Source organism: Pelodiscus sinensis, chromosome 5 (genome assembly GCF_049634645.1).
Source record: "Pelodiscus sinensis isolate JC-2024 chromosome 5, ASM4963464v1, whole genome shotgun sequence".
NCBI lineage: Eukaryota > Metazoa > Chordata > Testudines > Trionychidae > Pelodiscus > Pelodiscus sinensis.
This window is the reverse complement of record NC_134715.1, coordinates 130,757,355-130,782,569: the sequence shown is the minus strand read 5'-3', so window position 1 is coordinate 130,782,569 and position 25,215 is coordinate 130,757,355. Positions and strand designations below refer to the sequence as shown.

General features: G+C 41.5%; 1 protein-coding gene across 4 annotated transcripts in view; it reads left to right on the top strand.

Annotated features, from left to right (window-relative positions):
• The window catches only part of ALMS1 (ALMS1 centrosome and basal body associated protein), a 99,602-nt gene that overhangs the window by 51,532 nt on the left and 22,855 nt on the right, over positions 1-25,215 (top strand). For all 4 annotated transcript variants that reach the window (XM_075931031.1, XM_075931030.1, XM_075931029.1 and 1 more), the window contains 6 exons: positions 186-1,439; positions 2,931-3,061; positions 13,593-15,324; positions 16,359-16,484; positions 18,383-18,553; positions 22,188-23,368. In XM_075931031.1, the coding sequence (XP_075787146.1) occupies positions 186-1,439; positions 2,931-3,061; positions 13,593-15,324; positions 16,359-16,484; positions 18,383-18,553; positions 22,188-23,368 (4,595 nt within the window). The remainder of the gene's footprint in view (positions 1-185; positions 1,440-2,930; positions 3,062-13,592; positions 15,325-16,358; positions 16,485-18,382; positions 18,554-22,187; positions 23,369-25,215) is intronic.

Below are 25,215 nucleotides of genomic sequence, written 5' to 3'. Positions count from 1 at the left end.
ATAGTAATCACAAACAGTTTTAACAGAAGATACATTCTTGTATATTTTCTTATATATGTTCTTGCATATTTTCTAGAATAATCACTGTTACTCTTTTTTTCAGGAGGCCTTTGGAACAAGGCTGATATTCTACACTGGAATTAATATTTCCTATAACTCTTAATTAATCTTCTTTTTTTTTGTAGGAAGTTCTCCGTCTGCAATTGACACTACACAGATAAGCTTTAACTCTGATGCTTCCACTCTCAGCATGTCTATACCAAGGGATTCAGATGTTGGCCCTTTTAATCCATTACCCACTGATCTCTCACCTCTGTTCTCAAGATCTTCCAAAGACAAACCACTGAGTCAATGCAATGTTGCCTACCATCATTCAGAGTTACCTGTCCCACACCTCCCCAAAGGCAGCTCAGAATCTTCAACTGTCTCAAAATCTGTTGAACTGAGCCAGATAATGCATGCAGTTCCAGTTGACTCTGACTTTGAAAGGGGTCACACACCTGTTTCAAAACATGTTCAAAAGCTCATAGATAAATTTGAGTCTAGGGATATTGACCTCAGTCTAGAGAAGTTGTCCTCCAGTCCTTTGGTTGGAAATGCAGATGAAACGCATGTCAGTGGAGAACCAGTGTCTTTAGACGTAGATGCCTCTGTTAATTTAAATAGGGATCAAGGAAATGATTCCTTCATTGGATCCAACACATTGAAAGAGATCCAGAAGCTTTTAGCAGAGGCAGAAAATATAGCTGTCACTCAGTTAGATCCTGCTCCTTCCATTGCCTCTTTACAAGTCAGCAACTCTTCATCAGTGTCAATTGAAAAGGATGGGTCTGAAGATTCTAGATTAGCGAAAGACATCAGTCCCGCACTTCAGAGAATATTATCATGGGATGAGTCCTTGGCCAGAAGAAGCATCCGAGAAGATAATTCACTATTGAAGACCCTGAATTCCCGCAGGTGCAGTTTAAACTGGGAAAGCTGTCTTGCTATTGATTTACCAACCAAGGAAAAAAGTGTGGAAGAAATGACTGGACCAACACACCAGGGAGCTATGGAAGTGTGTGGGGTAGCACAGTCCATAGGACGGTCAGAACCAGAGGGTTGCAGTAGTGGAACAATAAATAAAAACCTGCCTCCTCTCATGACTGTTACAAAGAGTAATACAAGTAGTGAATCAAGCATTGAAAAGATTTTAAAATTACAGAATCTTACAGAGCCCTTAGGTAGCATCACCAATGACCTAGGGGATTTCCAGCATACCTTGGCTAAAACTAGTGTGGCTGGCAGCAAAGAGGAAGATGGCATTCGAGAGAGTGATGACAGTAGCAGTGTAGATTCACTAGCTGCCCGTGTCAAAAGTCTTCTGAAAAATGAATCCCCGGTGCTACAAGCAACACAAATTCTAAAAAGTACAGAGGAAAAGGATAGAGAAGCTTGTGGTAAGAAGTAAACCCCTATCTAACTGACTAACGGGTTTTATGCAAGACATGAGAATACTGTACCGAATCCTGGGTTGATGAATATAATAGAAGCTGCTTTAAATATTCTTTGGGGCACAGCAGATTTGTAATGGAATATAAGGAGCCTTTCGGTTTGGTGTCACCATTTTGAATTAGGCATTGGTAATAGTGACTGAGTCTTTACCTCTGAGATGGAGGGGTCCTTATAAAAATTTGCACTAATTGGCATCATTGTGGACTGTCTTGTTAGAGGCATCAAAGACTGAATGGCTATGAAGACTTACTTTTTCATCCCTAGAAAGGCCATTCTAGATCAGACTTGTGTCCAGAGTTGTTGACCTGCAGTCTTACAGGATAATAGCTTTGGACTCTGTCCCATCTTACAATAAACTATAGTACTGCATGGATTTAAAATTATATGCCAAACTCCATGTAATTAAAACACTGATTTGCAAGGTAAAACTGCCATAGTAAGAAAAAAGTCTTCCAAAGCCAGTTGAAAATAGTCATGTATTTGCTACTGAAATTACTTTCATGCAATTCAAAGTTAAAGGAGACTTTTTTCTCCTCTTGGACATTTTGATACTTAACCTCAAATATCTAGTGCCAAAATAATTCATTGACAGCAGCAAATTGTTACCACTAGACCTATTGGGATGGATTAACATAATTTGTGATCTGAACTCTTAACATGGTCGTTGATTTTGTGTATCTTTTCAGGAGGCTACCTCACCAAGCCTGTTTTCTGTTTGTGTAGGTGTTCTTTATGCCCCAGATTAAAAGACATTTGGGAGGAAAATGTTATTTGACTCTGGATCTAGAGCTGGTTGTGATATGAGGATTAGGTAATGGGTGTCTATTAAAGTGGGAAAAACGGTAATATCCCTTAGGGATAGATTGGAGTCTGAAAGAGGGGAGAGGAAGCCAGGCAGGCTTCAATTGGGTGGCACTTGGTCTCCGAGGCACCTGGAGACAAACTTAGCTCAATTCTGACACTTGGGTATGGACTGTGAGTTTGGGAGGCCTAATGAATGTATTGTAGTGGTGATTCCTGGACTGAGAATGGTTTTGTGTAATGCACTGAAGCCTTATTAAAAGAAACATGGCATTTGGCTAATGTGTGTTGGCTTCTCCTTGCTATGTATTATTGAAGAGAAAGCTATTGCTGCTCCACTTGGGAAAATTACAGATGGGGCCCACGTACAGCATCACATTAGCCTGCAAAGGAATGCTCAGAGACTGCCTGCACTTTTACAGTGCATCATTCAGCTAGGCTATCACTAGCTGTCATCAGAAGGGGTCGTATTAGTTAATTTAAATGTAGTTCTATTCCTAGTCATACTATCTTGTATGATATTTCTGATTAATGTCTATTCCCACCCAGTCCTGTTTAGGATATAGCACACTTCTGTCTGTAAAATTAACATGGCAGCAAGCATGAAGGGATTGACTGTTGTTTTCTGTTCACAGCATGGGTGAAGCTGAAGCTGACCAGCCAACCTCAGGATTCTCTGCTAGATCTGAATGAAGAGGACAGGCAGAGAATAGATGAGATCAAGTCAGAGCTGCTTCTGAGTTCCAGGAAATCGGTGTTAGCCAAGGTATAAAGGAGATGAGAAAGCTAATCTAGAGGAAATTTTGGAAGGGGACAGATGCAACAGATTTTTTTAATTTTGGTGTAGTGATTCTTATAAACACTGACTGAGGGTATTTTTCATTGGTATCTCACCACTGGTGTTGATTTACCATATAAATAGTGGTGACATTTAATAAAATCTTGTTCTCCCTGTAGCCTGAAATACTGTGATGAATTTGATGATAACTTGCCATTTACTGAACTGTCATTGCAATATATTATATTGAGAACATTTCTGATTCATACATTCCAGTATACTGCATCCTGGCTCGAATTTATGAGTAACCTGGACAGAGTATATTGTCTCCAATCTGCTCTTGAATTTCTATTCGTTTTCAGCATTTGTCTGAACTAGTGTTAGCCATGCCATTAGGAACTTGAACTTGTGAGTGGCTCCTCTGTGTCAGAGATCTTGATGGGTCATTTCTTGGAGAGTTTGCAAGCAAAAAGGGCAGATTGGATGAAAGTATACAGATGTTTGTCTGAAAAGCTAACAAATAGTTTGGTGAGGTTTGATTGTTGGCAGATTGGAGGAGGTGGGGGTGATATGGGGATGGACAATAAATGACAAGTAGAAAGGGTGTGAGTTGGAGACAGCCTTTGAGGTGAGCACAAGAAACTTTAATTTTAATCTGTGCTGATACCTCGTCCCTTGCTGGCTTCACCAGAAAAGCTCATATCTTCCAATAGTCCATGAAGGCACAGCTAGGGTTACCTTATTCTACTTTGAGAGAAGTGTTCCCAGGACTGAAATCTCCAGCAGAAAAGGGAGCAGTGAGGAGGAAGGGGAATCACACAGCTAGTATCAAAATTATTGATTGTGTCCTAAACTAAAGGATGTCTTGAGAAATATGTCTCTCTCTTTTATGGTTCATTAACTCTGAACAGTCAGGGATGATGCAGGGAATATTAACCTGTTTTTCTGGTAACACTCTTGAATTTTCCTGATTTTGATATAAACTCTGTAAGGAGAACCTGAAGAAATCACCTAGGCAAAGGATTTGAACCTTTCGTATGTTACATTTTGATTGTAAGATCTGCATCTTAGATCTTCTTCAGACACTCCCAAATGGTTTTTATGATCTGTCCAGAAGTAATGAAGTAAAATCCTAGAACAGGTTAACAAATCTCTGAAATTTGGATCCTGCACTAATTAACCCACAGGCAACACTTAGAACTTTAGAGTTCAGAATTTGTCATGAAGGCATTTTTTCTCCGTCTAAGGGCATATTTCATACTGTTTTGTTAAATCCATAATGCTCAGGAGTTTTGCACTGCCAAGAGTATCTAGCATGTCATTGGAAATAAAGTATGCAACAGGAGCAGAGAAGAATTTTGTAACCAACACACAATCATACAGATTAGGGATGTAAGTGACTAGTCGACCATCTGATAAAAGCTTATTGGATAGTTGACTAGTTCCTCAACTAGTCGCTCCTTCCTCTCCCCTTCCCCCCCCCCCCCCCCCCCCCCCGGCTGCCTTTCTCAGAGGTAGCAAGAGGGGAAGCATTTCAAAGTTAGCCACCACTGCACCCCTGCCACCTCCCATGGAGCTGGAGCTGGGGGGAACCGGCTTTTAAGCCGGCTCTCCCCAGCACCTGTCCCTTCTCCCTGCTTGCTGCCTCTAAGTCAACTAGTGGATTAGTCACTTACATCCCTAGTTCAATCTTGCCTGCCAATGAACAGGGTGCATCGGCATTACACTTATTTTCACACTGAGACACAAGTCAAAAGATTGCAAAATCTATAAGAGAAAAATCAACAGGGGCAAGAGGGACCAGCAGAGAATATCTTGTTTATGACAAAGATCAAAGGATTAGCCTGATTAACAAAGATAAAAATAAAACTCGGGATCCTAGATGGTGAAGGCAAGTTGGCAGCATACTGCATCTCACAAAAAGTGCTGGTGAGCAATATTTTTTTTAAATACAGGATTATCTAGTTAATTAAATCTAGGCTCTAGAATGCATTTTATGATTTTACTTTATACCAGTAGCTCTCAAAATGGGGTTTCCAGGGCTGGTGTTAGACTTGCTGATAGACCAAACCCAAAACCCAAGCCTTACTGCCCAGAACCAAACCACAAGCGCTTCAGCCCTGGGCAGCAGGGCTCAGGTTACAGGACCTCTGTCCATGGTCAAAGCCCTTGGGCCCAGGCTTTGATTCCCACTCCTGGGGTCATGTCATAATTTTTATTGTCAGACGGGGATCGTAGTGCAGTGAAGTTTGAGAACTCCTGCATACGTTTCTTGATCTGTGGTGGAAATGGTAAGCTGGGGTGTACCATTTCTTTGGAAGTAGCAGATCTGTGAATAGTGTGTGTGTCCAGAGGAGCCAAGATTGGAATCTCCAGGGAAATCCTCGGAGTTTGGTGCTGGCTTCCAGCAGGCATAGACATGCCTTCATCCTACAAAAATAATCAAGCACTGTAAAACTTACAACAAAAATTCAGCTTTCTCCAATTTTCAGTTGTGTTGACGTACCCCCCAGAGTTCTCTCGAGTACCCCTAGTTGAGAAACACTGTTCTAGACCTTCAAAACATACTTTTAGTATAGATACATAATTCCTTAAATATCATCCAGGCATACATTTCACAATGATTGTTGACCAGTGGGTTCTTTGCTCATTAAAGACCTCGCATACCACCCTTTGGTGAATTATACATATATCTGACCCATATGATCCCTCAAACACTCTGCTTCTCTGTGTCCTCTGCCAGCTGGCACCAGTGGTCACTGAGTCACCAGAGATACCTCCCCTGCATCACCCTTGCACACCTCCAATCTGGTTTATAGTGTATGGGATTGTTCTAATTAAAAAAACAATATAGCAGTTTTAGGTTTGTAGTAGGAGAGTCTGAAACAGTTTTTAAAATTTGTCACCATTAAAAATGTTTGAGGAAACACTCCTGAAAAAGTGATTGGAGATCCTGATTCTGTATGTAAACGTACTTAATTGTTATTGTCTTTTGTGGGACTTAAGCATGTATTTAAGCCTTTTGCTGAGTCTGGGCTTCTATTTCCTTTGTTTTTCAAAATACAGGATCGTTAAGATTTAACTTTTGGATACTTTGACACAATGGGGAAGAGTGTATGTATTTTTGTTTTTAACTGTTTTCTTGCCGTCACTAGTTTAATTTGGGTTGTCATGGTGATTGCATTTTTAAAGGACTATTGTATTTAAAGGACTATCGGGGGGAGGGATAGTTCAGTGGTTTGAGCATTGGCCTGTTAAACCCAGGGTTGTGAATTCAATCCTTGAGGGGGGCCATATTAGGGATCTGGTGCAAATCTGTCAGGGATGGTACTTGGCCCTGCTGTGAGGGCAGGGGACTGGACTCAATGACCTCTCAAGGTCCCTTCCGGTTGAGATGGTATATCTCCATATTATCATTATTATTATCATCATCGTTAACATACAATTAAAAAACCCTTATATCTGTTACTAATAGCACTTGAAATTACTAAAATGGAAATGTTGCAAAATGTGATTTGTGTGTTTTTTGTAGTACTTTGTTAATTGTCATGGTATGTGAGTGCCTATTTTTCACCATTTTTGCTGTTTGTTCACTTTTTTTTTCAATTTGCTTAACTTGGACAATGAAACTATAATGCTGGTCAGTTTGTTTCTGGTTCTCATGCTTTATTACAGGAGTTCTCAATCTTCATTGCACTACAGCCCCTTTCTGATTTTAATTATTACTGAGCCAACTACCCTGCTGGGGAGAAGAGAGGGGATTGAAGAACAAAACTGAAGCCCAAGGGCTTTAGCCCCAGGCATTGTGGGGGGAGAGAGGCCCTGTAACCTGAGTCCCAGTACTCAGGGCTGAAACCTTTAGGCTTCGGCTCCAGGTAGTGGGGCTCAGGCTTCGGCTTTGGCTTCAGCTCTGGGCCTCAGCAAGTCTAAGGCAGCCCTGGTGACCCATCAAAATAGTGACAACCCAATTGGGGTCTCAGCCCAGAGTTTGAGAACTGCTGCTGTAGCATGTTTGTCTTCAGACAATACTGCAAGCTGTTAACTGAACTGGCTGGAGGGAGAACCCTGGCATTCCTGTTCAAGGGGAATTCCTAAGGCTTTGTCTACACTTTTAAAATTAAAGTGCCGAGCTGTGCTTTAAAGTGAAAGTTTGGCCACAGCAGGAGCTCTGGGAGAAGAGAGCTTTCTCAGCACTCTATGTAAACTACCTCCAGGAGCAGAGGCTAACAGTGGTAGATGCCCGGCTAACAAGCACTGGGAGCTCATTTACACTGGTACTTTACAGTGCTGTAACCTGCTGCGCTTGGGGTGCAGGGCTGCTTTTTCTCACCCCTTGCTAGAAAGCTGCAGTACAGCAAAGTGGCAATGTAGTCTTAGCCTAAGCCCATCTCTCTTGTAGAAAAATGCACCAGTTTAACTCAATAGATTTTTAATGTTTTGTGGTTAATCTGGTGCAAATGCTTTTAGTATTGCCCATTTAAGTTGATTTATTTCTTGCTTAAGTTGATTTAGGTTTGATAAGTTACTGATTTAAGCTAAATTGATAGAGGTAAAGATTAAACTGATTTAAATCCTTCTGCCCTCCAGGTCCGCCTGGGTGTTGCCTGTCCTGTCACCCCCCCACCTCAGGTGAACACCCTAGTCCCCAGGCTACGCCAGAGCCTACCCCACCACCTTACCTTCTAGGTGTCCCTTATCCCCTCTCCACCTGGGCGGAGTTGTCAAAAACCAGTTGTCCAGGGTTATCTATTTAACTCATGGCTTATACAAAATCATTTCTTATTCTATTGTGACTGGCTTTATTTGCTAATTCCTTTACTGTAGGGCTGTGTCTACATTGGCATGATTTTGTGCAAAAGCACCTGCTTTTGCACAAAAACATGCTGCCTGTCTACACTGGTGGGGAGTTCTTGCGCAAGAACACTGATGTTCTAATGTGTGAAATCAGGGCTTCTTGTGCAAGAACTATGGTGCTCCCGCTCAGGAATAAGCCCTCTTGCGCAACTGATGTTGCACAAGAGACCGGTGTAGACAGGCAACATGAATGTCTTGCGCAAGAAAGCCCGATGGCTAAAATGGCCATCAGAGCTTTCTTGCGCAAGAGAGCATCTACATTGGCACGGATGCTTTTGCACAAAAGCACATGCCAGTGTAGACGCTCTCTTGTGCAAATACTTTAACGCAAAAACTCTTGGGTTAAAAGTATTTGCGCAAAATCTTGCCAATGTAGACGTAGCCTAGTTGTTGGTTGAGTAGTTATTAACATGTCCACATAGGCTTGTACTAATGAAATGTAAGATTGCATTTTTTCCTAGTTGTACAAATCAGAAGATAAATAGACTACATAGTCCAGTTTTGGGCTAGAAAATCTTATCTAAATGTCTAAATCAGTATAATTTATTTCTCATGAGCTCTTCACAGCATCAGTGGAAAGTCTGTCAATTTTGACTCTAAGTTAAAGGACTGCAAATACTGGTATGATAAAAATAAAATACACTTGAAGCTTCAGGGGGTAGCTGAATTGGTCTGTACGGGATAAACTTAAAAAACAACAAATAGTCTGGTAGCACTTAATAGACTAACAAAACATGTAGATGGTATCATGAGTTTTTGTGGATACAGCCCACGTGATCTGAAGAATTGAGCTGTGCCAACAAAAGCTCATGATACTATCTACGTCAGGCATGTCAAACTCGAAGCCTGCCGAGGGCCGCACAAAGGAAAACTGATAGCTTTCAGGGCCACCAAAGAAAATATACTGTATCAGAAAGTCATAATTATTTATTATTATAGATTGCTTTAGGTATATTTTATAAACTTTTCAGGTCTTGTTTTAATATATACAATAATTTGATGAGTAAAATTATTGTTTGCTCATATAAAATAATTTTTAATTTAAATGTAAATTTAAGGTACTTTTAAATTTTTTATATGATACATAACTTGTTTTGTTGAAATGAAAACAGGTATAGACTGGTTAATCAAATAGTACACGCTTCTGTGAAAATTTCAGATACTTTGTAAATTTGAGATATTGCATAAACATATAATTATCCATGCAGTTGCAAAAAATTGACACATTTATTGATATAAAATTAATATACATTTTGTGATTTTATTTGGGAATAAATAAATAAAAAACAAAATATTAACAAAATAGCTCCCTTCTTTTCCCCCAGAGACAGGTACTCCCATACTGCCATTCTAACCCACACCTCCAGAGCCAGGTCCCCCACCCCATGTTTCTTCCCTTCCCCAGAGCCAGACACCCCCAACCCAATGTCTCCTCCCTCCCCCACAGCCAGGCACTCCCAGCTCCCCCAACCTAATACCTCGGACCCAGAGTTGCTGTTGCCGCCGCCACACATTTCTTCCTCAGGCTCACTGGGGCGGCATGAGCACCCCAGCTGTGAGCGCATGCTGGGCGCCCAGCACCACAGAGCGGCCTGACAGGCTGTGAGTGCGTGTGCAGAGCGCCCAGCGCAGAGTGGCCCGGCCAGCTGTGAGCACATGCTGGGTGTCATGTGCAGAGCGGCCCTGACCGCGAGCAGTTGCAGTTGGTGACAGTCTGGCTGCTCCAGGGAGCATGGTCGGGGGGGCAGGAAGAAGGGGTATTGGATAGGAGGCAGAGGATCCCAGACAGGGATCTGCCAGCTGTGATCTGCACTCGGCCACTTGCTCCGAGCGGCCAGCAGGCCGCACTTTATTCCTTTATAAAAATATAGTGGCAGGTGGCAAAAAAATTAGATCAGGCCACATGCGGCCCGCCAAATGCCAGTTTGACATACCTGATGTACATGTTTTGTTAGTCTATAAAGTGCTTCCAGCCTATTTGATGTTTACGTTTTTACTTTTGTCTTGGTCAGTGGAATTCTGTTTCTAAAGAAATTGGACAGGGATTAAGATTTTTATGAAGCAAATATGGTCTCTAGTGAGACTGATGTAAAATTTGCTGATCAAAAATGTCTTGTCTATTTCCAGTATATGTCTCTTCCTCTGATGCTAATTTGTTACTAAAGGTAATGGGCTCAAGTGATGTAACAGAGAGTGGTTTTCTAGCATGCTGTGTGGAGCGTGATTGATGCATTTCAGTGCTGTCTGCAGTGGGGTTAAACAGTGTGACTTCTCATTAGCTAGTATACCTCTTTGAGGGAATTTTAGACAGTAGTAGAGAATTTTCTGCATGCATCTGGGTGTCTCGCGTTTGTTTACTTATCTGTCAACTTGTTTGCAGTGTGATCTGCTCTGTAGAGGTGTATTTTATTTCTAGTTTTTCTTTTAAAGATGCCCCTATTGCTCTGTCAGGTAAGCTGCTCCAAACAACAATTGTTCATGGAACGGGAGATTGTAGAATCTCCAACGCTGGAGATCTTTAAGAGCAGGTTAGACAAGCATCTGCTCTTGTGTCTAGATAATAACTTATTCCTGGTATGAGGGCAGGGGACTGGACTAAACGACCTCTCGAGGACCCTTTCGGTCCTTTGATTCTGTTTGGTGCTTCTTCGCTAATAAGGATATTCTTGGGAACATCCTTTTCCCCCCTCTTCTGTTAAACTAAATGAATCAACATACCCTGCAAGAGATGCAGCTAAAAAAGCCTTCTTTTGGGTGTTTGTTGTTCTTAGTAAGTCTGCGCATACATTGACTACCATACAGGGGTAGATGTTGCCATCTTAAAATATACATTGTTTATCATGAGACCTTGAAACTGTCACAAAAAATTGCTTCCTTTTTTTTGCTTAGAAATTAAAGGGCAGAATATAGAGGAAGATGCAGTCTGTACCCCAAGGAGTTAACAATTGAAAGGAAAAATCCTGCCATTTAAGTGAATGGGAGTTCTGTCATTTATTTTAGCTGCCCGTGCTAGCAAGATAGCTTGCTAATAGACAGATGAAAGACACAAGATCTGACAAACAGAATATCCTCTGAGACCAGGAGAGAAAATCATCAGAATGTAGGGCAGCACTTATTTTCGGATTAATTGATGGGCTATACCATGAATAGTTTTATTCACCTACCAAGGCAAGACTTTATTTATACATTGTTGTGAATTATTGTGCAATTGCATGTTTCATACCAGAGGTGCCAGCGTTTGAGGTGGATTAAGTAATTTCCTGTGTATAGTTTAGTGCTAATTTACATTTTTTTAAATTCTTTGGGATTAAAGGTGTTCTGTAAGTGGAGGATTATTATGACAAATAACACTAACTTTTATAAGTGATGAAAACATTAAAGAAAGCTGTTCCGCCCCTGATGTCTTTAATGGTTAGTAACTAGTCTGGTTTTAAAAATCATAAGACCTCCCCCCCCCCCCTTACTTCAAGTACAATAACAAGCAATCTTACCAGTTTTTGTAAAACAAAAGAATGCTCCCATGGTATAGCTATGCATATTTTAATATGGAAAAAGATGAGGTATGTCTGGAGAGTAAAAAGCTGTTGCTAATTAATGGTTGCTTTTTTAAGCTCTGGATTTTTTTTAATTCTGTTTAATTTTCTTGTCAGTATGACATTGGCTTTCAGAAATAATACTGTTGTAGGTCTAATGCTTAGTTTGCTCTCTTGGAAAGATTTGTTTCCTAATGGGGAAAAAGGGAACTATTGAATTTGAGAATTAAAACCAACAAACTTAATTAAAGATTTTTGTCATGTATCGGTATAAAGAACAGCTTTTTGCTTTGTTTTTATCAGTAATTGAGGCTTTCTTTGATTTGTGTGTGAAACAGATGTGTGCTTGGTTTCTTAAATTCTGTTGGAGTGAAGCAAGGGATAATTTTTAATGTGACCAGTTTTATTTCTTACAGTGACAGCTATGGCAAAGAAAAATGTCTGACAAGTAGAGTTCCATATTCTTCAAAATTGCACTATCCCTTCTGATTTTATAAAGGTTTTTGTTTGATAGCTCTGAATTTGGTCTCTGTGGCATACTTGCCAGGTGCTTCTATGTATTTGTTTTCATATAACCCCAGTTTTTAATTCAGTAATCCTCTAGAGGTCATGAGTAATTGTAGATGGGACTGTTGTGTTTCCTTTTCACCTGAAGTGGTGGAGATAGTCCTTCAGTAGCACAAGTCTATGGAGCAGTAGTATCCATTTGGGTCCCAAGTAGCTATTGGCCTCACCATATCGATATTTGTCATTTCTTTAATGTCTGAAGTCCCCAAGTGGGGATCTGAACCCTACAAACCGGAACTAAAAAGACAATCTCTGTTACAACACTTTACAATCTAGGTTTATAACAAGATGGAACAGGATAGATGAAACAAATAGCTGGTGGTGTGCAAAATGGGAGAACAAGATCCCAGTGAATGAAGTGAATAAGGTTTGTTTGAAAAAGTACTTACAGCAGGAGTGTGCAATGATTTTTGGTGGTGGCGGGGAACTCCAAGGATTTGGTAAGTGGTCAAGGGCCCTACTCTTCCATAATATTAATGGAGGAGGTGCAGGTCCTGGGATGGAGGTTGGGTGCAGAAGGGAACATGGTGTAAGGGATTGGGATGCAGGAGGGGGTGTGGGATCTGAGGGGGAAGGAGGGGGTTGAGACCTGAGGCAGGGGACTCTGGTGGAGGAGAGAGTGCAGGGTCTAGGAGCGGGTTGTGATCTGGAGCAGAAGTACAGGAGGGGTTGTAGACATTTAGGTTGTGACTGGTGGTAGGAGTTTGGAGTGCAAGGTCTGGGAGGGGTTTGTGACCTGGAGGAGGAGGTGCAGAGTCTGGGAGGGGTTATGGGTATAGGAGCAAGGGCTAAGAGAGTTTGGGTACATAGGATAGGAGTGGAGCAGAGGGTTGAGGGGAGGCAAGCTCTGGCCAGGAGACACTTGGTTAGCTCCCCATCAGCAGCCAAGCAGGTTCCTCAGCTAGGGTCCCTGCGTCAGATGCAGGGGCCATGTGTGGCTTATTCTGAATGTTCTGAGCCTGGAGTGGGGAGGGATACTTCATGCACTGCCTGTCCAGCAAACAGGCAGCTCCCATTGGCTGGAAACCAGTTAATGGCAGATGCAAGATTTTGCTGTGGGTGGGGGCAGCATATGAAGCTTCCCCCCCTTCCTCCGCCTTGGACTTGCAGCATTCAGAGGGATCCTCTGAGTGCAGAGCAGGGGCAGGGCAAGCAAGAAGCCTGGCAGAGAGTCCCATGGGCCCGATCCAGTGGCTTGGTGGGCCGGATCTAGCCCATAAGCCATATTTTGCCCAACACTGACTTACCCTCTCCCTATCTCAAGAAAAACTATAGTCTGTTTTATTACAATAAAACCAAACCCTGAAGAATGCTTTTAGGAAGATAAATTATAGTGGTAGTAGTGTATATTGTGGTTTTGGGACTGTACTGGCTGTTTTTCTGGCACATGTGAAGACTAGTGTTGTAATATTTATAATCATATTAGCAGTTGTGTTCCAAAATGTGTGTATTTTCTGTGTAATGGCAAAAATAAGATTGTCACCTGTAGTCCTTACTTGAATTGTTAAGTTCTTATCACAAAACTTATTTTTTTCAATAATCTTTGTGGTGTTTTGCATTTACAGGATCCATTGGGAAACAGTGCAGAGGCTACATCTAGTCACCGCCATAGTCAGAGGCAGAACACAGAACACTTCAAATCTCCAATTGTCAAACAGTTCCAAATTGACAGCCAGACACAAGATTTCAAACTAAATGACCCTCCACAGTCAAACACAAGAGAGGTTACACCAATATATAGAAGTGACCCTGCTGATTACTCGTCTCTAGGGGATGTACAGTTTAAAGCTTTGAATAACATCCAAACACATATCCACCCTCAGCTGCAGACACTCACAGCTAATCTTTTGGATGTGGACAGTGGGCTTTGCACACTTTTGCATAAAGATATGGACAAATGTTCGGTGGAATTGGAGAATGCCTCCAGTGTACCAACAGAGGAGGATGTGTTTCTTTCAGCTCAGAAGATGTCATCTACAGAAAAACCTTCGGTAGAAGTTGTCAAGCAAATTACTTCCATCACTTTTGCATCTCGTAAACGTTCTCAGTCTCCATCAGCTTCCGTGGTCCTTAGTGCCAGTCTCAGTGAAGATACTCTTCATGGTATACTGCCTTCTGAAACTGGATCAATTGGTGTGAAAGAGCTTAGATCTGGCAAGCAACAGGTGGAAGGTCTTAAATCATGTCCTTCATCAAACCTGACAGCCACTGACTTAATTGATAATGATATTAAGTTTGAGGCCAATAAAGACAGGTTTCAGCATGTGCCCTTTGCTATTGGCAAACATGAAACTTCCCGAGAAGAAGATATTTTATCAGGTCAAGGTTCTAAAACCACTTACACTGATCAGGGACTGACCCTAGTTGAGGAAGCTGAACCTTTCACTCACGATGCTCTTGGTTTGGGCAGACATAGTGCCAGATTTTCTGGGATTGACCATGATCTGATCAAATTTGATCAAGAAGTAAATATGCTTCATCAACCTCTTTCCAGGAGTCCTCCTCAGCAGGAAAAGATGAGTCAGTACAGCCAAGTTCCATTTGCAGATAGCTCAGAAGATCCAGTGCATAGCCTACGAACCCTTCTGCTTAAAGACCATGGTAATTTGTTGGAAAAGAATAAACTTTGTTCTGATATGTTCTCCGTCAGTCAGGCAAATGTTGAGACAAGATATGCCAATGTGAAAAATTGTTCCTCCCCAGATAAAACTTTAACCACTGTGCCTATATTGCCTTCATCTCCAACCAGGAAAGCACTGTCTTGTGTACGCATAACACTCTCTCCAAAACGTAATAATGCAGAACCATTCAGTATATTGGACACCGAAGCTGAAGCAAGATCTAATGACAGTCTTAAGACTGACGCTCAACAAATACTTTTAAGCTCTCCCCCCCAGATTTTATTAGAATCTGCCTCTAAGCTATTAACTGCTGAATCTATCCCAAATGATCAAGGTTCTTTATACTTCCCAAAATCAGTATCTTCACAGCATCCTACATATATGTCTCTGGAAAGTAGCCTGAGGATGCCATTTTCAAGGCAGGCTTCATGTGAACTTAATTTGCAGGAGAATTTCAAGTCCACTGTTTCTGCGCAAACTGGAAAGGCAACATCTGATGCCATAACTCAGATAACAACAGAAAGTCCTGAAAAGACAACATTTTCAGCAGAGATATATGTTAGTACAGAAGATGGTGAAGCCAGTACCTTTGGGTCCTCTCACCAGAAGGCGGGTGAAATCCCCAACCTAGCTACTTCGTCTCTGAACCACATTTCATCTTCCCTCAGGCCACTTGGTGAGAAGCTCAAAGTGCCTTCCATGAACCTATAATCTTTCCTCTTCCGCACATTCTATCAAGTCAAATGTTTTGCTTCTTGTGCACTTTGTGAGAAAACACAAAGTGTTTTTAATGCACTTATTTTTAATATTGATATTTAAAATTATGCATATTAGAAATCATTAGGGGGCTTATGAGTTGGCAGGTAACCAACCTGAAATTACTCTGTGGGCAAAATAATTTATACAGCTGCTGAAAGGGAATGTGTTAGCAATGATATACACCCCAATAAAATTAGAACACATATGGCAGATTAACTCACTTTGATGCAAATTGTATCTCTCTGCACCAGTGAACAGTGCTGCACACTACTGGTGTATGTAGACTTTCAGTTTCTCTAATATTTTCTCTGTTCCAAACTCTGTATTTCTCTCTGAGGAGTGTGTAAAGCAACCTCAGTCAGTCGTGTGCATATGGTGTGAGAAGAGATCAGATCCCTTGTGTATGAAGACCTCCAGCTCAGTTTAAATGGCAATACAAAGATCTCTTTTCAGTTACTTGAGCAATTGTTTATCTTTACTATTAAGAAGCACTAAGTCTGCTAGCTCTTTTGCCACCTGCAACAAACAATCCTCCAGTGGAGTGGTGCTGTAATTGCAAGTTGTTTTCTGATCTAAGCACAGGCAGGTTTCTGTAATCGATTAGAAATGATTTCATTAGCTGTTGTTCACTGTGGGCAGTGTTGGTATGCAAATGAGATTTTTTTTTATTTATTACAGCTGTGACTAGTCACACATTTTATTAATCTTTAAGGAATGTGTTAAATGATTAAGCCACCCCTTCTCGCTATTAGCAGGTCAACTTTCCAACAGTTAGACTTCTTTCTGAACATTCTCTTTAATTGAGCATGTTCTCTAGGGAAAAGCAAACTGAATATACTCTCTACAGAATATCTTCCGGGATCTCTTTGAGTTCTTATCTATGACTTCTGCTTCAGTAGCATATTAGGCGTTACTGATTTTTGTTAACTGCATTGCTCTCCATTCCTGCAGATCAGCCTCTATTGTTGCCCTATAAGCCTTCTGGAAGTTCCAAGATGTACTATGTTCCCCATCCAATGAAAGGACCCAAAATATCTCGTGTCAGGTCAGAGACCACTATTGAGAGCTCTCACTCAGGTATTTATATTTCTCAAAATATTTACAAAATTGAGTCAGATTCTATCCTGAGTTTGAATGCATAGTTCTGAGCTCTTGCTGTAATCACTAGGGTCAACTATTCATAATCCAATTGCAGAATGTCCCCATGAGTTAAATTCAGCTCTGTTACAACATGCAAATCTTGAGTAACTCCACTTATTTTTACTCTGGATTTACTTTGTGTAACTGTGTAGGATCTTGTCCCAGTACATTTTTATGCCTCTTATGTTTCTAGCTTTGTGTCATAAATATATAATATCCTGGATTTGAAAGAGGTACTCTAGACTTTTCCAGTCAGAGACTTCATTACCTTTGTCTGTTGGTACTGAAAGGAGAAATGAGTGTGTGTTTCACACAACCTGACAGATTTACCTTTAGTTCTCTTCTTTCCATTTCAAATTCCTTCTTCTTTTGGACCTGTGTCACTTCTCCAGCGATCCTCCTATCCATCCTGATGTAATTTCCTGCTTTGAATCTCCTCTTAACAGGTTCAAGAGAAAAGGAATTTTTTATGGATGCATTCTGAAGTGTAATGGGATATCATGTGTTAAGGAACATATATCAGAATAAAGTGTAATATGTAGAGTTTTTAAGGGTAACCCCAAGTTAGGTGAGTTCAGTTTAGAAATGTGTGGATTTTTAAAAGTGATTTATAATTGCAGTTTTTGAAAACACTAGGGGAGTGGAAGAAAGAGGATGATTCCTCACATATTGTGCCCCACTTCTCTCTAAATATGATTATGTTCAGAATATGCTGCTCATAACAGACATTCTAGGCTTGATTTTTTTTCAGATTTCCTTTAACCTGGTCTTCCTTCTGGCACCCACAGTTATTTGTAGACAGCTAATGTTATAAAGATGTTGTCTTGACTCCCTGATGCACAGGTACACTGGATAATAATAATAGCTATAACTGTCCACACAGTTTTCATCTGAAAAATTATAGGAGCAAAAGCAAAGGTTAGGTTTCCAAATCCATTTCCACATGCTTCCTAATCTTTGCCCATTCTGCCTGCTGTAATGTAAGGAAGAGATAGAGGCAAGAGAGGATGTGTGCTTTACAGGAACCATGATGCTAGCAGTGTAAATTCACAGTGTTTTAAAACATATGGTTTTAAATTTCCTGTTGTAGTTAGGATTCGTCGTTCATGAGAAATATCTGAGAGAAATTGAGTTGAATAAGGCCACTGAACATAATTGCATAGTGTTGCTACAGAATATAAATCAGTTTACTGTCCTTTAGGCTTTCAAACTCATAAGACACAAAAATATAGTGCTGTGACAGCTGATCAGGAAAAAGATATTGTTGTCTTGAGCTGTTGTTTAGAGGCTATGCAGTCCTAGTTATATAACTAAGAAACATTCGTTACCACTAAATAAATCCCTCTGACTGCTGTTTCATACGTTTGCCAACGTGCTTCCTCACTTCCTTAGTCAAATCCCAGAAAATGGCTGTCTGCATCCGTCAGTGAAAATAGCTAAAATTGAATATGAAGATCAGCAAAGGGTAGTCTAGTCTTCTGAGTATGTGACCTTGATCTCCCCATGCCTCCTATCTGTAGAAAAATGGGTATAATACTTGTCTACGTCAGAGGGAAGTATCTTGATCTTGAGATCAGAGGTGTTATCGAAAAATTATGTAATGGTAAGTTGCTGGTATTATTTCACTAGAACTCTGTTGTTCATTAGCTGAATGAACAACTAATAATTCTTTACTCAGGCAGTAAATTAAACTCCTTGTGTTAGCTGGTCTTCAGTGATTTGCTTCAGCTCTAGGTTGCGGCTTGGTTTAAAGGTGCTTTCTTCATGCTGTTTCACTTTATTCTCGTATTCATTATGATAAACAACTCTTGCCATGTTGTTTGCTTTCTTTGTAGGCTCAAATGATGCTATTCCTCCAAATTTTCCAGCAAAGATACTTGGTTCCATGGATGAGAATCCTCTAGACATTGTAGCTGTTAAACATAAAGAGGGCATCTACAGTAAGAGGGCTGAGCCTAAGGTAGCCTGGGCAAATGAAAAAAAGACACCTCAGAAAGCTACTACAGGTAAGTAGGTTGCCCATGAGCATTTCTTTTTTCTGTATCTATTTAAAGTGAATTTAGTGATGTTCATGGGTTCAGCTCTGGTTGCTACAGTTTCAAGCTCAACAGAGTGAAAGTTACCTCTGCTACTTGCTTCAGATTTAGAGCCTCTAGGAACACATGAAGACCAAGGATGGTGACCACACCTGTAAGGTCATGTCTGTTTTACAAGTTTTATCAAAGCAATAAGTAAAGTTACAGTCATCTTTGCACATAGAAATCCCATGGTGAGCTATGTAATAATTATAATGATAGTCGTTCTTACATCCTCAGTGATATTCTTAGGGTTTGATGCATGCTTTGCCAATTGATCATCATGAGAGAGATGGTTCCTGCTGGGGTTTTACAGGCACCCTCACTTGTCATATGATTCTCTGTACACCTAATCCAGGTTGCATATGCATGAAGGTGTCAGCACTCATTTTTCTTATCTGTATTATGCTCCCCAAGAATATTGGGGTGCCCAGTTTTTTGTGTGTTGTTTTCTTCTCATTAGCATCCACACACAAAATATACCCTTATATTAGGTATGGGACAAATACAGCCCCCAGGCCAGATCCGACCCGCCAAACCACCAGACCTGGCCTATGGATGCAGCAGGGAGCCCCAGGCAGGCTCCCTGCTTGCCATGTCCCACCCGCACACTGCTCAGAAAAGAGCTGCCTAGCCATTTCTCTTTCAAAACTGTGAGCCTGGAGTGGAGGGGGGAAGACTTCAGGCGCTGCCCCCACCCCCAGCACAATCCCATTGGCTGGTTTCTTTCCAGAAACTGGCCAATAAGAGCTGCCTGTTTTAATAACAGGTAGCAAAAGAAGCAACTGGGTGCCCTCCCCTCCGTCTCGTAGTTATTCACACACGCACATGGCCCTGTAGCCTGTGTGGGGGCAGGGCAGGCAAAGGCAGGGAGGTTGCTTCAGAAATGTGCTGAGCTGCTGTCCGCGAGTCACTGAGGTAAGTCTCCTGGCCAGAGCCTGCCTCTGACACCCCAGCCCCTCTCTTCCCCAACCCTCTGCCCCTCCACTCCTGCCCCCCCCCAACTCCACATACCCAAACCCTCTTCCCCCTCCTGCACCCATATCCCCTTCCAGATCTGGCACCCCAATTCCAACCCACATCCCTACACCCCAGTCTAGTGCCCCAGGTCACAACTGCCTCCTTCACCCAAACTCCTTCCCAGACCCCACTCGCCTTCTTGCACCCCAATCCCTTATTCAAGGCTCCCTCTGCACTCAACCTCCATCCCAGACCTCCCACTTCTTCCATTAATATCATGGAAGTGTGCGGCTTTCAACCACTTTCAAAAATCTTGGTGTGGCCCCCCACCAAAAATGATTCCCCATCCTTGTGCTAGGGCATATTTAGGAAGAGATATTACAACAGAATATCTTATACCTTTGAACAGGACATAGCAGTCAGTTTTTGTAACACCATCCTTTGTCACATCTTTCTTATGCTCTTGTGGCCAGATTTTGGTCACTCTGATAGTCAGCAGTGCAGAAGGTTTTCTCACAAGCTAGGCATCCTCTTAGCTTGGGCCTGATCCTTCCCCCTGTTCAGTCTTAGCTATTTCCAACAGTCATCTGAGTGGGAAGGAGGGAGTGTCTTGGTGTCCGGCAAATGTCCCAATTGTTTGGTTTCCTGCTTATAAGTGGATTATACTATAGGTGAGAATCCTTTGTGCTCAATTTCAATCCTTTCACGCCCCCACAGAAAAGTACCACATCCAAAATGGGTTCAAATATCAGGTGACATGACCATATGTCTTGGCAGGACCAATCATAGTCCAGGTTTATAGGAAAAGCAAGAGCATTCACAGATTATTATCATGAGTACCAGGCCATTAAATTCCTCGAGTATTACTAATGGCCTTCATTAGCACATCTAGAAATATAGATTTTTAACTTCAAATACAGGAATGATACATGAACACAAATAGAATATATACATTCAGTGGATTACAAGCTTTTCAATCACAGGTTACATGCCACATTTTGCGTAAAGCATATTTGGGTTACGCATATTCCTATTCAAAGGCATATTTCCATAAAGAAATACAAGGGTACAACATCACATCCCCCATTTCTCCAGACCCGAGTACATTAAGCTTTTTGAGTTTTGTTTCCACTTCAGATATAGTGATTTCTGTTTTTACACAATCCTTCCCATTAGCCATCTTGCCTTAGCCCACATGTTCTACATTATCATCTTATTGAAAACCGGCAAAATAAACATTGTTTTGGGAAAACGTACCTAGATTATCTCTCATTTCTTTTCCATTCTCATTACACGTTACTTTTTCTTTTTTCTTCTTCTTTTTATTTATATGGCTAAAGAACCTTTTGCACTGTTTATTTTAATTTCCTTTGCAAAGTCTAACTCAGGTTGACTTTTGGAAATGTTCAAGGTAACCCTGCATTTTTTGACCTCTAAGAGGTACAGTAAACTTCTGATAATCCGGCACCTTTAGGACCCAGGGGGTGCCGGATTATCAAATATGCTGGACTATAGGAAGGGGGGCTATGAGTGGTCTGGGGTGGAGAGGGGGGGATGCGCCCCTTGGCGCTGTGGGACCAACCTGGCAGCACCCCAGCTGCTCTGCCCCAGACTTCCCCAAGTCAGCCGTTGCTGAAACTGACCAGCGGTTGACTCTGGGAAGCCCCTGGCACAGCAGGCTCTGCCCCGGGCTTCCCGGAGTCAGCCGCTGGTCAGTTTCAGCAGTGGCAGACTTGGGGAAGTCGGGGGCAGAGCAGCTGGGGTGCTGCCGGGTTGGTCCCGCAGCGCAGAGGGGCGGCAATACGGGACCAACCCAGCAGTACCCCAACTGCTCTGCCCTAGGCTTCCCTGAGTCAGCTGCTGGTCAGTTTCAGTAGCGGCTGAATCGGAGAAGCCGGGGCAGAGCAGCTCCAATTGTCCGGCTGCCCGGAGCACTTCCGGGTTCCAGTTGGTGCCGGACCATCAGGAGTGCTGGACCATTAGATGCCGGACCACTGGAGTTTTACTGTATCTTTCTTTGCTGAGCCATCCCCTGTTTAATCCTTTGCAAGCTCTGTAATACAAGTCTGGAGTCTTCCCCTCCAAGCATTGACTCTTTTTGATTGAAGTGCACGTTCCTATTAGAATACAGTGCATGCCTATGAAATAATTATAATCTCATTTATAATATAGTGTGCAGTGATTTGAAAACATAAGTTATTCTACACATCTTTTGGTGGGACTCACTTGCAGCCATTCTACTTTTGGGTTGAGTAATCCGATCAAATTTTACAAGGTAAAGAGGGTCAGACTTATTCAGTATTTGTGTGTGAAACTTCTAAGATATTCACAGGGTGATACTGGAAGTAGCATCACTTATAAGTGGCATTCTTTTAAGTTAGTAGCATGGTACTGTAGGCTAGCGATATTGTCCTTTAGAAGAGAGGTAAAAATTTCAGACTCTGTCGCAGAGGTGGCTGTATTTCAGTGGTATGCGAAGTGACTCATATTTGTAGTTGGGAATTTTTTGGAATCAGAGTTGCCCCATTTATAGGAGATCGTTTATTTCTGAAGAAGCTGGTAGCCATCATTGGGGGGGAAAATAAAAGTTATCTTTCTGTTCCAGAGTCCATGAATCATTTGGAATCTGTAAAAAAGTCTCATTCTGTTTTCAAGTCGGCCCAGTTTTATCTTCACCATCCAGTGCCCCTGCAACATGAGAATTACTTCTTCTCTAATGATGCAACTTCAAAGAAGTGCACTGATGCTGGACACCCTGAACCTTCTTCAAGAAATTTTTTCCAGAACTGGAGAGCTACAAAGAAAGACCAAAATGCCTTTGTTTACCATCAAGAGCATGAGGAGGATGAATTCTCTCCACTAACTGCAGAAGTGGATTATAGCAAGATTGAAGACTTGAGAATTAGTGCATCTTTAGAAAATGAAGTTTCAGGGAAAGAGCGTGTACGTGAAGACCAAAAGAAGGTCAGAGACTATCTGCTACCAAGCAGCCAAAGGACTGACTTAAGCAGGAGACAGAAGATGGATCTGCCACTGCAACAGAGTACCTATTCTACTGGTAGTTTAGATGAGCTTTGGACTAAGTTTTTAGAGCGTCAAAAGAAGCACCATCTCCATAATCGTAAGCATGGCAATGAGCTGTCCCTAGTTGAACGTCTTGATCGACTGGCCAGAGTCCTTCAGAATCCCATTAGGCATTCATTAATGCCTGAAGAGAATGAGAAGAGCAATACTGGAGAGAAAACTAGGGGTCGAGAGCAGAAGAAAGTAAGATTGCATGACAAGAAGATACATGAAAGAAACCTACACTCTTATAGGAATTTATTGAATGCTGGAGAAACATCAGAAATCAGTTGTGAGAAAAAAAGCCAAGCTGAGTCTAGACAGCAAAGGGCAGGAGAAAGAGCTATCAATCACACGAAGAGGTTCTTGAAACAGAAATATTCAGATCCCTTGAGTGACACCTCTTCAGAGACCATGCCTACTAAAGACCACATTGTGGTGACAGATTCTACCACCTCTGAATCAGACGTGGTGACCCAAACAGAGATGGAGACAACTTCTCAAACTGAGGTGAGCAGTTCCATTTCCACCATTGACACTGCCAGACTGATCAGGGCTTTTGGTCATGAAAGAGTGTACTTGTCACCAAGACTGTCCAAACTATATTGCACCATCGGTCAGCAGAAAAGTCGCTCTGAGAAGTGGAACGAGGAAAGAAGTAAAGTGGGCCTGAAAGATCTTAACATGGCGTCTGAGCGACATAGAAAAAGAAAAGATATCCAGGTATGTGATCAGTTAAACCAAGAGGCAAATTGTAATATTGGAGGGTTTCTGGGTACTACTGAGAGGGTCAAAACAGGGTAAATTGCTTAGAAACAGGGCTACTCACAGCCCATGACTGGGAGTCCTCCAAAATAAGGCACACCAAACCTGTCACAAAGAGCACTTCAGTTTGCCACACTGGCCAGCAAGAAGTCACACAAGCCCTTTGACATTCCAGCTTCTTTGGTGCCACAACCAATGCCACCCCTTACACAGATGAAAGGTTATGAAAACCAATCTCACTAAATCCAAACCGATTCGCCCCATTACAAAGGACCAGCCACATCCCCAGGTCAATTTATACCTCAGATCTTACCCAAAAGGAGTACACTGTGCTAGTACTTCAGAATCTGACATCAAAAGGTTTAATTTTAAAAAATTTAGAGTAAATTGTTAAAGGAATAAAATGATGTACACTACAAAGTTTTTGGTGCAGGCTTATAGCAGTGATGGATTATCTACTGTTTTATAAGTTTCTGGAATAAATCCGCTGTTAGGATGGGTCATCAATCCTTTTGGGCACAATTCATAGCAAAGATGCTTCAGAAGTGATGAGCTGGAATGAAACCAAAGATGCCCCCTCTTTATACCTTTGCCCACGTGGGGTGTGTCTTCACAGCAAAATTATTTCGGCATAACGGCCGTTATTCCGAAATAACTATGAGAGCAATTCCATTATTTTAAAATAATTTTGAAAAAACGGATGGCTTATTCCGACTTCTGTAAACCTTGTTCTATGAAGAACAACACCTATTCTGAAAGAGCTATTTTGAAATATGGCATGTGTAGACACTCCACTTCTGCTATTTTGAAATAGCCCCTCACCAGGGCCGTTCTAAGTTATTCCTCTTGGGGCTCTAAATCAAGATAGCACATCTACATTAGGGAAGCCTGCCTCGGACTAATTTTGAGGCTTCTCTGCAGTGTTAGACGTGCTATTTTGAAATAAGCTATTTCGGAATAACTATTCCAGAATAGCTTATTCTGAAGTAACTGTGCAGTGTAGACATAGCTGTGGAGGGAATTCCATTGTTCTCCTTGTGTGAAAATAAGCCCCAGGTGAAGTTTGTCATATTAGCATTGCAAGTCACCTGTTGATGCACGATTCCTTAACAGCCATTGCTTATATGCTAGTCTGAACATTCACAGCAAAGTTCTTTAGATGTGTATTGGTACCACTTGAGGTGCATTGTCGGTGAAGAACTATTATTCACTTGACTAGCAACCCTTTTACGACAGGTTGGCCAAGTTCATTAATGTTTTCCAGAAGCAAACATTTGAAATACAAGTGCTTAGCCAATACTCATTACTTCAGATACAGAAATGATACATTTCAGTGAATTATAAACTTTCTGAAGCTTCAGAGGGGTAGCCAAGTTAGTCTGTAACTGGAAAAACTTAAAAAAACAACGAATAGTCTAGCAGCATTTTAAAAGATTAATAAAACATGTAGATGGTTTCATGAGCTTTCGTGGGTACAACTATGGGGTATGCACGAAAGCTCATGATACCATCTACATGTTTTATTAGTCTTTAAGATTTTGCTTAACTTTTTATAGATATCTCACTTAACCCACTTTGTACAAAATTTGATGCAAATATATAACGGTGGTTGCAACAATGTTCTGTATGTTCATATAAAAATACAATAATGTCATAAAATGAACAGTTTTTTAAATAGCTTTGCTGATGCTGCATGAGACTGAGTGGAAAACTTAGTAACTGTTCCTTATGTAAAGAATGGTTGACTGTAGATTTTTTCCTGTCAGTGTTAAAGTGACGCGCATGTAAAGCAAGGGCACGTGAAG